The sequence below is a fragment of the Sorex araneus genome, chromosome 4, assembly GCF_027595985.1.
Source record: "Sorex araneus isolate mSorAra2 chromosome 4, mSorAra2.pri, whole genome shotgun sequence".
In the NCBI taxonomy this organism is placed as follows: Eukaryota; Metazoa; Chordata; class Mammalia; order Eulipotyphla; family Soricidae; genus Sorex; species Sorex araneus.
In genome coordinates, this window is record NC_073305.1 from 191,758,438 (window position 1) to 191,771,062 (window position 12,625).

General features: G+C 61.4%; 1 protein-coding gene across 1 annotated transcript; it reads right to left on the reverse strand.

Moving 5' to 3' along the window:
• Nucleotides 1–2,638: 2,638 nt before the first annotated feature.
• PSMG3 (proteasome assembly chaperone 3) lies at nt 2,639–3,566 on the reverse strand. The gene is made up of 2 exons (XM_004617356.2): nt 3,179–3,566; nt 2,639–3,015 (listed from the first exon to the last, which is right to left on the reverse strand). The coding sequence occupies exons 1-2, from the start codon at nt 3,392–3,394 to the stop codon at nt 2,863–2,865; spliced, it is 369 nt and encodes a 122-aa protein (XP_004617413.1). The 5' UTR covers nt 3,395–3,566; the 3' UTR covers nt 2,639–2,862.
• Nucleotides 3,567–12,625: the final 9,059 nt, after the last annotated feature.

The window sequence follows — 12,625 nt, forward strand, 5'->3', positions numbered from 1 at the left end:
ACTTATACACATACATATACACACTCAGACACATACATACACACTCGTACACACACTGATACACATACTCACACGGATACACATACACACTCATACACACTCATTCATACATACACATATTCGCACACTCATACACATACACTCACATACACATTCATACACACACTATACACACTCATACATGCACTCACTCATACACTCATACACACTATACACACACTCGTACACTCACACTCATACACATACTCACACAAACTCATACACACACTATACATACACTCACTCACACACTCATGCACACATACATACTCCACACTCATACACACTCATACACACATACACATACTCACACACTCATACACACACTCACACTCATACATACTCATACACTCATACATTCACACACATACACATACTCACACATACATACACTAACAGTCACACACATACACATACTCACACTGACTCATTTACACACACCCCCAACTCTATCATACCCTCTCTCTCTATATATATCGCGCGCGTGCGCGCACACATGCCCATCATTACTCACAGCACAGGAGCTGCAGCATGCAGGGCAGAGGTGGGGCGGGTCTGGGGCTCCCCCTGCCAGCACTAGCCTGAGGGCCATGGAGGGTCTGGGGGATTAGCTTGGCTGCACCCCAAGGAGCCATTTCTCCCTTTCCCGCTGGACCGCCTGAGCGATGGGCCCTGCCTGGGCGGTCACTCCTTGCAGGTGGTCTGGGCCAAGCCGGCTTCTGCGGGGGCCCTAGCCTGATGTGCTCAGGCCTCCAGGGCACTTCTGCACCTGGGGACCCCCATGGGGCTCAGGACTGGCTCCCATGGCCTGCCTCCCTAAAGTTTGTGCCCAGGGCACCTGGTGGCCTGTCCCTGCCTACCCGCCCCGTGCCCAGGTGGGTGGCAGGTCACTAGGGCACAGGAGAGATGGGTGAGGCTGGTCTAACCCGGCCCCCTCTTGGGCTGGGGTCCCCACAGAAGCTCACCTCCAGGGGCTCCGTCAGTGGCTTCCTGGCCGGTGACTAGGGAATGCGGCCAGGGGCGGGCTCTCCTGGTGCTCCCGGAAGCTGGGTGCGCCCCGCACAGAAACTCCCTGCCCAGACACGCCCCCTGCCAGGCCGGCCCTACCTGCTGCCCTACTGGAGCCACCTCTGGGCAGGGCCCCACGTTCCCAGCAGCGGAGATGGCAGGAGGGCCTGGGCAGTGCTGCCATCCCAGCTGTTAAACCCAGCACCCTGCAGTAAACGGGCCCAGGAGGCCACCACCTGCTCGAGACCGCAGAGGGTGTCGGGCCCCACTTGTCCTGTCTCTGTCTGGACGTGAGGGCCCTTGTGCTCTGGGAAGGTGTCTCCTGGGCTCAAAGCGACAGTTCAGCGTGCATTCCCAGTTCCCTGTGCTCTGTGCCCACCCCACACTCTCCCTGCTGGCTTTCTCTGGGCTTCTGTTCTCACACCCAGCTGGGGGGCGCTCTGGAGACACGCTTGCCTCTCACCTCTGGGCTGCGGCCCCCGCATCTCTCTGGAACTTGGGCGCCCCCACCCAGAGTGCGCCTGTGGGCTCTTGTTCTGACTCTCAACTGGCTGCATGTCCTCACCACCTCCAGTGGTCTCGCTCTTGGGGGTCACCCCCACCCTGCCTGCCCTGGCCCTGAGCTGACCCACAGGGTGTCTCCTGAGAGGTCTGGCCATCGAGGTCCTTTTCCTGAAAACCTTCAGGCAGGAAACATCTCAGTGGCCCCTGCTACTCTGGGCACTTGTGAATAGGACAGTGAACGAGGTCTGGGATCCTGGCCTCAAGTACTTGTCCCGAAGCCGACAAGCCGCAGAGCTGGGCAGATGTGGTGCCCCTCGGCCAGTGTCTGTTCCACACCCCATCCTCCTGGGCCCTGTAGGCCCCATGCCTATTTCCACATACATGCCAAGGAGGACAGGAGGGGCTCTGCCTCCTATCAGACAAGAAAGCCATAGTGCAAGGGCTTGGGCGGCACGAGCTGTCCTGCAGCTGGCAGAGGCCCCAAACTAGAAATCCTGAAGCTGCAGGTAGGAGTAGCTGTGGTTCCACCAGACACAGAGCCTTCGCCTGCCCCATGCTCAGGGGTGCCGGTACAGGGGGCACAGCCATCAGACCACCACCGTGTCCCCAGGAGAGGTGTGGCTGGGGGTCCAGGCTAGTCAGTATGGGTGGGGGGACACTGGGTCCCATGGCCTTGTGGGCAGCGGGGATGGTGGGCCCTGGGGTCTCTCCTACCCAAGCAGCATCAGCCCTCACACTAGGGGTCCATCAGACGCAGCCAGTCCTGGGACTCTGGGTCAGCGGAAGTGGCTTAGAGGACTTCCTCTAAGTGTGGGAGGACCTCGAATCTGCTTCTCCCACATTGGGTCGGCAGGGGCCCTGTGAGTAGCCTCCTCCGGCCGGGCCTGGAGTGCACTGCTGGGGACCCCCGGGGAGGGGCTTCACCACCACTGCTGGGCTTGGGCGCCATGCTGAGGGAGTGTGTGCGGGGCCCCAGGACTTGGGTCCAGGTACTGCATTCGCTGGTGGGCGTCCAGCTGCCAAGCAGGCCATCAGGAGGTTGGAGCCCACTCCAAACCCGAACGTACAGTGAAGTTTCTGAGCACCGTTAATGGCACGAGACATTCTGAGACACATATTTATTCTTAATAATAAAAAACTCCTCCCACGACTGCCACCGGGCACAGGGGGCAGCGACCTGGTGGTGACTTATTCTCCATCTGCAGGCCCTGCCTGGCCGGCCCGGCTCCCTCCAAGCAGCTGCGGTGCCCACGGTGGGTCTGGCCAGAAGTTCCTCCCGGAGGCTGGAGGCCAGGGTGATGCTGGGCGGGGTCACCACACCTGGCAGGTCTGAATGACCTCCCGCAGCGCCTGCAGCCCCTCCAGGCTTCTGTCCTTCAGGGCCAGCGCCAGCAGGACCGCTCTGTTTCCGGCTTCTTGCGACACAAACGCCACCAGGTTCTTGGCGAAAACGTGGGTGAGCGGCTGGGGAGGACACGGGCCGTGGCTAAGGGCCTCTTCCCTTGGTAGGAGGTGGGAGGCTCTCCGCCAAGCTCAGCGGCCGGCCCCGAGGGTTGGGGACACCAGCTCGCGGGTGACCAGGTCCCCCCCCACGGTCACGCCCCCACCGGGCCCGTCCCCCGCGCACCTCGTCCTGCCCCAGGAGGACCCGCGTGCTCAGCATGGGCTTGCCGACGTCGCCGGTCACCGGGCCGGGCTCCAAGGCTACGAGCGTGCCCATCTTCCCGAGCTGCGTGACCACCACCAGGATGTGGCTGCTGAAGGCCGTGCAGACCACCTGCGTGGGGACACCGCGCACCAGCCGGCTCTGCTGCTTGGACACCACGGGCGGCCGATCCTCCATGGCGGGACGGCGGACACGGGAACGCAGGGAGACGGGGAGGGCCAGCCGGTGCCGCGGGCAGGGCAGCGGGCAGGGCAGGGCAGCGGGCAGCGCCGCGCACGGGCGCCGAAGACGCCTGGACCCTCCCGGCCGCCGCACAGTCCGCGCGCCGCGCCGCGCCCGGAAATGACGCAACGCGAGAGCCCGGGGGGCTCGCTGCGAGGCCCCGCCTCCATTGACTAGCCCCGCCCTCTCACCGAGCCCCGCCCACCTCCGCCCCTCGACTGGTAGCCCCGCCCCTCGCCTCCAGTTTCTGCCCACCACCACCCGCCAGGCCCGCCCCTCTCCACTGCCCAGCCCCGCCCGGTCACTCTCGCCGGAAGTGCGGCCAGCGGGGTTCTGGCCCGCGGCCGTGGTTGCTGGGTATGCGTTGCGGGGGGGGGGGGGTCCCCTCGTGCCGCCGGCCCCTTCGGGCTCTGCAGCGGGAGGGGCGGAGGTCAGGCGGGCGAGTGAGAGTGGACATGGGACACTCCAGGGCCGAGCCCAGACCCCGCATGTATGCGGGTTACGAGGCTCCTGCGGGTCAGGGACCCGACCCCCTGTCCACAGCCAGGCTTCTACACCCGAGTCCTTTGGCCACTGCGCGTGGTCCCTTATAACAACGACCCGGGGGTCCCTCCTGCTGCGCAGACCCCCAGGAACCTTTTGATAGCGCACCCAGGAGGTCTCAGATTCCCTCCCCAGTCCTGTGAGTCGATTAGGCTGGGCCGCCCAGCAGGGCCGTCCTAGGGGTCTGTGGAGTGGAGGCAGGCGCGTGAGTGGGCTGGTGAGTGTCACTCCCAGGCAGGTCTGGGGAAGGCACCCAGTCCCCGTGTTTCTCTTCTGCATTTCAAACTCTCAAAGACTGTGCGGGCCGGAGTATTTGGCACCAAGCCCCTCCAGAGTCTGAGAACTTATCCTGGTTGGAAAAAAAAGACTCCTTACTTTGTCGATAACAAATTTAATGTTATTTAATTAATGTTTGTCACATTCAGCGATGCTCAGGTCTTACTCCTGACTCTGTGCTCAGGAATCACTTCTGGCTGAGCTCGGGAGAACATAGTGGTGTTGGGGATGGAACTTGGGTCAGCTCCAAATCCCCTCCCTGCTGTGCCATGCCTCTGGGCCCACAGGGTCGTTTTTCTTTTTTAAATTTTTAAATTTTTTGGCCATACCAGGAGGTGCTCAGGGTTTACTCCTGGCTCTACACTCAGGAATCGCTCCTGGCAGTGCTTGGGTACCATATGGGGTGCCAGGGATCGAATCTGGGTCACCCTCATGCAAGGCAAAGGCCCTCCCACTCCCCCCCAACTCTCGTTTTTCTTTTTTTTTTTTTTTTTTTGCTTTTTGGGTCACACCTGGCGATGCACAGGGGTTACTCCTGGCTTTGCACTCAGGAATTACCCCTGGCCGTGCTCAGGGGACCATATGGGATGCTGGGATTTGAACCCGGGTCGGCCTCGTGCAAGGCAAACGCCCTACCCGCTGTGCTATCTCTCCAGCCCCCTAACTCTCGTTTTTCTGACGATTCACAGAATGGTCATGGCGGGCTGTCCTCACTGTGTAGGTCTCCCCAACTCTGGGACAAGACACGGGACCACACACTCCCTGGGGACTCCTCTCTGTCCTTTGCTTTCAGTCCAGGCCTTGTGGACAGGCCATGGTCAGTAGGTCATCAGCCCGGTCTCAGCACCTGGAGGCCAGAGCAGTCAGCCGGCCCAGTCCCACGCGGGCTGGGGCCCTTCCTCTCTGAGGCCACTCAGTTTTATCTCTGCCACCTCATGGTCCTCAGCAGTGCAGAGCCAATGCCCTCACCCCATGGCATGGAGCCATGTGGCAGGGGAAGCCCCAGCATGCACCCACGGGGCCCAGAGCACTCCCTGGCCCCCAGAAATAAGACAATGGGGATTCGTGGTTTCCACCTCAGGGTCATCAACGCTGGGTGAGGCAGATCAAAAAATGTTGCTGGGGCTTAGGACAAAGACTAAAGGTGACCACAAGGATTACACAGTTAAAAGCCCCACCTGTGGGGAAGGTGGTGTCTCCCAAGGGGAATGTCAGGTCCACACTCAAGTAGTGCCAAGTGGGTCAGGATCCGGGGAACTTCTGCAGAGAGCGGGAGTGGGGGCGGGGGCGTGGTCTCAGGAGACCAGAGTGGGTACCTCGGGAAAGAGCTCCTGCCCAAGGGCTTCTGTCTGAGTCCCTGCTGGGCGCAAGGCCAGCATGGACAAGGCTGTGCAGAGCCTCAGCCGGCCTCTGCTTCCTGCAGGTGAGGCGGCTCAAGGGGCAGCGCCCCCGCCTCCCTGAGCACGGCCGCCCCATGGCCCTGGCGCTCATATCTACACACACGTGCTCATCGGGCTCCCGATTTCCTCTGACCCTGTGGGGCTGTGGTGGGCGGAGCCTCCTGAACAGGGGTCCTGCCGGACCTGAGGGCCACACCCAGAGTGTTGTGAATGTTCCCGGACAGGCCCGGTGTCTCACGCTGTGGTGGGAAGGAAGAGCAGAGATGCTCTACTAAAATGTGTTCTGAGTAGGGCATACTCCCAGACCAATCAGGAACCAGCCGCTCTGGTGTGACCGGGACATCCCAAAACGTGCCACAAGGTCCAGACCTGCAGGTCCTATCCCACTGAACACCCGCCAGCACCAGGGGTATGAATGGACGTGGGTGCCCCCACCAGCCTCGCACAGTGGCCAAACCTGCACCACTGGTCACCGGCAGGCCTTAGAGCGTCCCAGGGGCCAGGAGGGGCAGGAAGAAGGGTGCAGAGCCTGTGGTACAAGAGAGCGCCTGCAGGGGGCAGCAGAGGCCACTGAGTCCCTGGCTTCCTCCAACTGCACCCAGCCTTGCCCTCCTGTCCTACAGGGCTGCCTCATGCCCAGGTGCAGTTTCTTGGAGACCCAGGCATGGGCCATGTGTGCCTCACCATGCCCGTGCCTCAGTGCACGTGTGGTCTGTGCCCGTGAGGGCAGCGCAGGGCAGTTGAGGGCTGCTGTGTGGGACCTAGTGCAGCCGTTCTTGCACTCAGTGCCCATGCTGTGCCCGCCAACTGTCAGACAGCAACACCCCCCACTGCAGTGGCCCGGGGTGCCTGGGAACAGGACTCACCTCTGTTCTGGAGGCGCCCCCGCCCCGGGTTTGTTTCCCCTCTACAGCACCCCTAGGGATGGGCCTGGAGGGACATGGGGGAGCAGAGAGGCCAGTGGAGGAGGAGCAGCTGTGGTCGGGCTTTGACTCACCCCCGAGGAGCCATTGGCGCTGGGCCGCCCCGTGGACATGCCGCCTCCCTGCGTCATTTGGCTGCGGTGACCGGCGGAAGGGAAGTTCAGTCGGCTGGTTTGTGCCCGGACTAGCCCATCTGGTGGAAGATCTGAGGGCTCCTTCAGGGGGAGCCGTCAGAGGCCAGGAGCCCTGGGCCCACAACTGTCCCCAGGCCACTTGTCCAGTAGGGGTAGAGTAAATTTGGAGGTGGCTTTGCTGTCCTGCAGGGGGCAGCACCCTGGCAGTGGGTGCTTTGCTGCCCCCAAGGCAGATGCCAAGTGAGGACAGGTGGGCCTATCCGGGGTGGGTGGCCCCAGCCAACAGGGGTGCCCTCAGGGGTGAGGGAGGAGAGAGGACCCAGATCTGCCGGTACAGGCCTGGTGCTGGGCCAGCGTGGCAGTAGGGAGCCCTGTGTCCATGGCTGCAGGGCTGGGGTGCAGAGCATGGCAGGACTCACACCAGTGCTGTGCCCGCCCCCCCCCCCCAGGAGAGCAGTGGGCTGGGATGTCCGGGAGCCTGAGGAAAGGAGCAGAGGCTGCATCTGGGCTTCAGATCGGGGCAGGGCTTGCAGCTGGCCAGGATCTGGGGGATGGCAGGACAGGAGAGAGGGACAGAGGGGCTGCAGAGGGTCCCGGTGACATAGCAAGGCAGTGGGGGGGCAGGGGCTGCTCCTGACTCTGTGGGGGTGATGGGGATGAAAGGGAGAAGGCAGTGGCTCGGTGGACGGGACCGTTCCAGGAGGCCCAGGAGGCTAAGGAGCCCCCAGCTGGGATCTGGGAGGAAGAGCCTCCCGCTTCTTCCCAGGCACAGGGCCACCGAAGCCCCCTCAAGGGCACCCACCTGCTGCCAGACCAGGTTGGGGTGCACTTAGGGGGTCCTACCAGCCCTGGGCAAGAACAGGGTCCCTGGAGGCAGCATCCAGTCCCAGGAGGGGAGGCCACTGATGCGCCCCGGCAGTCTCTGCCTGGGTCCTGGGCACACCAGGCTTGATCTAGGAGATGCCTGTCCGCCTCCGATCGCGGGGCTCATCCACGCTCGAGTTCAGGCCACTGCTGCCCACATGTTCCAAGAAGGCACAGGACTCGTGTCCTTTCAGCCACGAACCATGCTTGAGCCCTACTGTCCCCACTCACCTCTCCGACCCTGCCACACCCCCAGCCCCCCAGTCCCCCAGTGACCCACAGTTTCGCCACCATCCCCTCTGCTGCACCCGACCTCCACAGACACGGCCAGCTGGAGGTCGCCGTCAGCAGGCTTGGGGAACACCTAGGCGGTGGGGAGGGACAGTGAGGGGCTGCAGCAGAGTCAGGGCCAGGGCAGTGGGCCATGGGGAGACCTGGCCAGGAGCTGGGGAGAGTGGCCCCCAATACAGGGCCCCTTTATTGCCCACAGTCTCTGTACAGAGGAACGTGACGGGTGTGCGGAGGCCTCCTGCCAGGTGGTGTCTGTGCGGGGGTCCCTGGCCTCTCCCAGGGTGTCCAGCCCTCCTGGCCATGCTGCTGGCTCCAACGGGAGGTGGGATGGGCACAGCTTCGGGCACTCTTCCTCACTTGGGGGGCCATGCCCTGGGGCTGTCTCCGGGTGTCACCTCCTGGGGCCTTTGGGGGTCATGCACACATCGGGGGGCTTGTTCCTCGAATGGGGCCTGGGCGCCTCAGATCTGGCCTGGGATGTCAGTGCTAAAGCTGGTGGAGCTGCGGACCCCCGTGCTCAGAACTCGCGCTGTCGGCAGACACCAACACTAGCTCAGGGAGACACAAGCCACTGAAGAGGGGGGTCCTCTCGCCTCGGGCCTGGCCTGTGCCCATTCCTGGGCATGGCCGGCCGTGGTCAGAGCTGCTGGAAGCCCTGCCCAGTCCCTGGGGGCCGGAGGCCTGAGAAGGTGGCAGGGCGACATGGACAGCTGGCTCATGGGGCTTCCGGGGACCCCACTCCATGCCATGCCCGGCCTGTGGCCACAGCTGGTTGGGCCCTCAGGCTGGAAGGAGCCTGGGGAGGAGACAGGGACCCCATTGCTCCTCAGAGCTCAGGCAGCAGTAGGGGACCAGCCACTGGTGCAGGAGGCCCTGTCCAGTCTTCTCCTGGGGGGCCTGGGGCTGGGCCTGCTCCGTCCCAGGGCTGCTCTGATGGTGCTGGGACGGTGAAGACAGGAGGGCTGGCGGGTGTGGGGACCGAGGGGCCGACTCAGCATCAACCCCATAAACACCAGCCACTTTTCCCTCTTTCATCACTGTCCGGGACCCTCATGTCATTCATTCACACATTCACTCATTCATTCATGCATCCATTCATTCATTCACTCGCTCACTCATTCACTTATTTGCTCACCCATTCACTTGCTCACTCATTCACTCACTTATTCACTCACTCAGTCATTCACTCATTCACTTATCCACTCATTTATTTATACTCATTTAGTCACTCCCTCATTCATTCACTCATTCACCTGTTCACCCATTCACTCACTCATTCACTCATTCATTCACTCCCTCCCTCATTCATTTATCTATTCACCCATTCACTCATTCATTCACTACCTCCCTCATTTATTCATCTGTTCACCCATTCATCCATTCACTATCTCCTGAGGACACAGAAACTCTTTGATACTCAGAGACCATGGTGCCCCCAAGAGGGCATGAGGGGGCCCTTTATGAGACATGTTCATAGGGGCAGTTGTCAGGTACTGGGGGACTGGCAAAAGGTGAAGGTTCTCAGGTCACCGAGGTGTCCGCAGACAGACTGGGGGGCTAGCAGTATCTAGGGAGGTGCTGGCATTTACTAAGTGCCCGGGAGGTGTCGCCTGTTAAAATGCCATTAGTTCCCATGGACAGGGGAGACCAGTGTTTGTGTGACGCCTGGATCCCACCCTGCAGTCCTGGGCATCTCAGTGCCGTGTGGCCCCACAGCTAACAGCAAGTGCTGCAAATCACCCCTCCCCAAGGCCACAGGACCTGCAGGCCCCCCCACTCTCCACATTAGAGGGTGCCCTTTCCTGTCCCTCACTTTCCTTTCTTTTTTTTTAAAAAAAAAACAAACACCCAGCAACTCTCAGGGGTCACTCCTGGTTCTGCACTCAGGAATTACTCCTAGTGCTGCTAAGGGGACCATATGGGATGCTGGGGATCGAACCCGGGTCGGCCGCGTGCAAGGCAAATGCCCTCCCTGTTGCTCTATCGCTCTGGCCCTTGTCGCTCACTTTTCTTGGACTCCCAGCTCTGCTGCTCTCTGCCTCTCTGACCCAAATGAGGTCCACGGTCACACACACACACTCACCAGTGCACACACACACTCGAACATGCACACACGAACAAATACACACATGATCACTCACATGCAGACACTCGAACATGCACATATGAACACACACACATGAATACTCATATGCAGATACACGCAAACATGCACACACGAACACACACATGAACACACGTGCAGACATGATAATGCACACATATGCAGTTGCATGCACACTCAGGGCACACCGGCACATTTACACGTGTATAGTCACACTCACACAGCCCCAGAGTTGAGCCTCCGCCTGCCAGGCCCCTAGGCACTCTGCAGGTGGGCTGCTGCCCCTCAGTCTGTCCACCAGGGGTCTCCCTCTGGCTTTTGCGGGCCTCCTGGCCAGGCACCAGAGACCATCCTGAGGCTGGGAAGTTCCATGGTGCCCTCCATGGTGGTGGGATGTGGGTCTCAGGACGTGGGCACGGTAGGGTCAGTGGGGGCAGGTGTGGTCAAGGCCCGCCCGCACCTTGAGTCCACGTGCACCAGCTGTGGGTGCTGTCCCTCAGCTGGCCTGGAGGGGAGATTGCCTGTATGGGTGGGCGGGGAGGCAGACTCCTTGGGGAGTCTCCCCCCACCCCTCCTCTCCCTCTGGTCCTGGGTGGGCCGTGGCTGGGGGAGGAAGATGACGGGATTCTTTCAGTCCAGTCGCCCCGCAAGCAAGTCTGGGCTTGAAGATGAACCAGTTTCATGCGTGGAAGCAAGACTCACAATTTAAATAAATATTCCAGAAGCACCTCAGCCCCCACACCCCCCGCAGGCGTGAACTTTGCATCACTGAGAGCAATGTGGGACTAATCAAAAGGGCCTTTTCTCTGCTAATTACCTCGGGTTCATCAGTGTCAGCATCTAATCAACTCCAGACACTGTAATTGGCCCTCAGAGCAGAGCGCAGGAGGGCAGGAGGGCTCTGGGGTCACAGGGAGTGGGGGTGGGGTCCATGGTTTGGAGCTGGGTCTTGGGTGTCCTGCTGGGTGTCCCTTGGACACCAGCTCATGCTGGGGCAGGTTCTCAGGCCCAGGTGGAAGGAGCTACCTCTGCCTCCTCTCCCTGAAACCCTCCAAGTGCCCCCAGAGAGGCAGTGTTCCTGGCCAGAGGAACCCAGACGTGCTTTAGGGGTGCCCTGACCCAAGGTGTCCTGAGCCCGGGTCCTGGCAGAGTCTCACCTGGCCCACACCCCTGCCACACCCCACACAGTCCCATGTCTTCTCATCCCCCTTCCCAGCTAGGCTCCCGGATGAGACCAGACCCCGAGCCCCATCACGGGGAGTGTGGGATTCTCCACAGCTGGGGGTCTCCGGACCCCACAGGAAAACTCACTGGGAGGAGGCAAATCCCTCAAGCCCCCTTGGGGTCTGCATTTGGGGCCCATGAACTGGCTGGGAAATGAGGTCTCCCTTATCCCCTCCTGCCCCACCTCCTCACATCTGCCCTGGACAGCTGAGTGTGGCGTCTGCTCAGGGGGCAGGTGGTCACGACTCCCCAGCAGGCAGGACCCCTGAGAGGCCTGGTCTGCCCTGCCGTGCCTATTCTGTTGTGCTGCAGAGGATCATTCGGCCCAGCTCTGAGAGAGGGGTCTGTCTGTCCGTCCATCCCTGCCTGGGGCCGGGGCTCTGCTCTGCAGTCTTCTGGGTGTCACAAGGCCTGTTGCCTTAGCGGCAGTCCAGGTTTCCCACACAGGGCCCCTCCCCAGGACAGCCCTGCCCCCGCCCCTGTACCCGCTTCATGGCATCGCCCCCTGCACCCCCTTCACGGCACCCATCCCTGCACCCCCTTCAGGGCACCCATCCCTGCACCCCCTTCAGGGCACCCACCCCAAAACCCCCTTTATGAGGTTCCAGGAGGTTCCAGCCACTGATCAAACCATCATTTACGATGCCTTTCTCCTCGTCACCTGGGAACCTGACCGGGACGATTCCCGTGCCCTGTTCCCACAGAGATGGGGGTGGTGTCCATGTCCATGACCACAGCCACACCAAGACTAGGAGATGCTCATGTCCAGCACCGGGCCTGTCCTGTCCCAGCACGGAGAGCCTGGCAGAGGGCATGGGGGGGAGAGGTCAAGCCCTCATGTGGCGTGACACCTTCACGAGGCCTGCTCCTCCTCCACCTCAGGCACTGACTCCCAGCATGGCACGCTGCACCCCGCCCCCCCGTGGGTGGCCTGTACCCTGACAGGGAACGCGCCACTGGCCTCTCATGGAGCCTGGAACGCGGAGGCCCAGCCTCCTCCTGCCAGCCCTGGAACTGCGTGTGGGAGCGGATGGACGTGGATGGGTGGGATGGACACCAGGCATAGTATAGCAATGGCCGGGTCACATGCCCAGGGCTGCCCAGCGCGGCGTCTACCCAGACATTCATACCCCAGGACAGGACACAGAGGTCAGGCGGCTGGGACCTCTGACTTCAGACACCCACATACTGCCCTTGGAGGGGAACTCACACCCCACCCCCAGAGAGACAGGCATCAGTCCCAGAGAACTGGGACAATACCATCAGCACCTCAGAAGGCTTGTCTGAGCATTCAGCATCCCCTATAGGAAGAAGGGAAATGACTGAGAGGGAAGACGTGCTCGGTGGGGCTCCAGTGAGGGGCCCGTCTAGGTGGCAGAGACCCCTGACTTGGGGGAGAGAGAAACGATTCTGAGCGGGGTAAATCT

Excerpts from the sequence above, each read along its gene's own strand:
- PSMG3 (XM_004617356.2), bottom strand. The coding sequence starts at position 3,394 with ATGGAGGATCGGCCGCCCGTGGTGTCCAAGCAGCAGAGCCGGCTGGTG. Across the intron at positions 3,016-3,178 it reads TCCTCCTGGGGCAGGACGAG|CCGCTCACCCACGTTTTCGC; the intron begins GTGCGCGGGGGA and ends TGTCCTCCCCAG.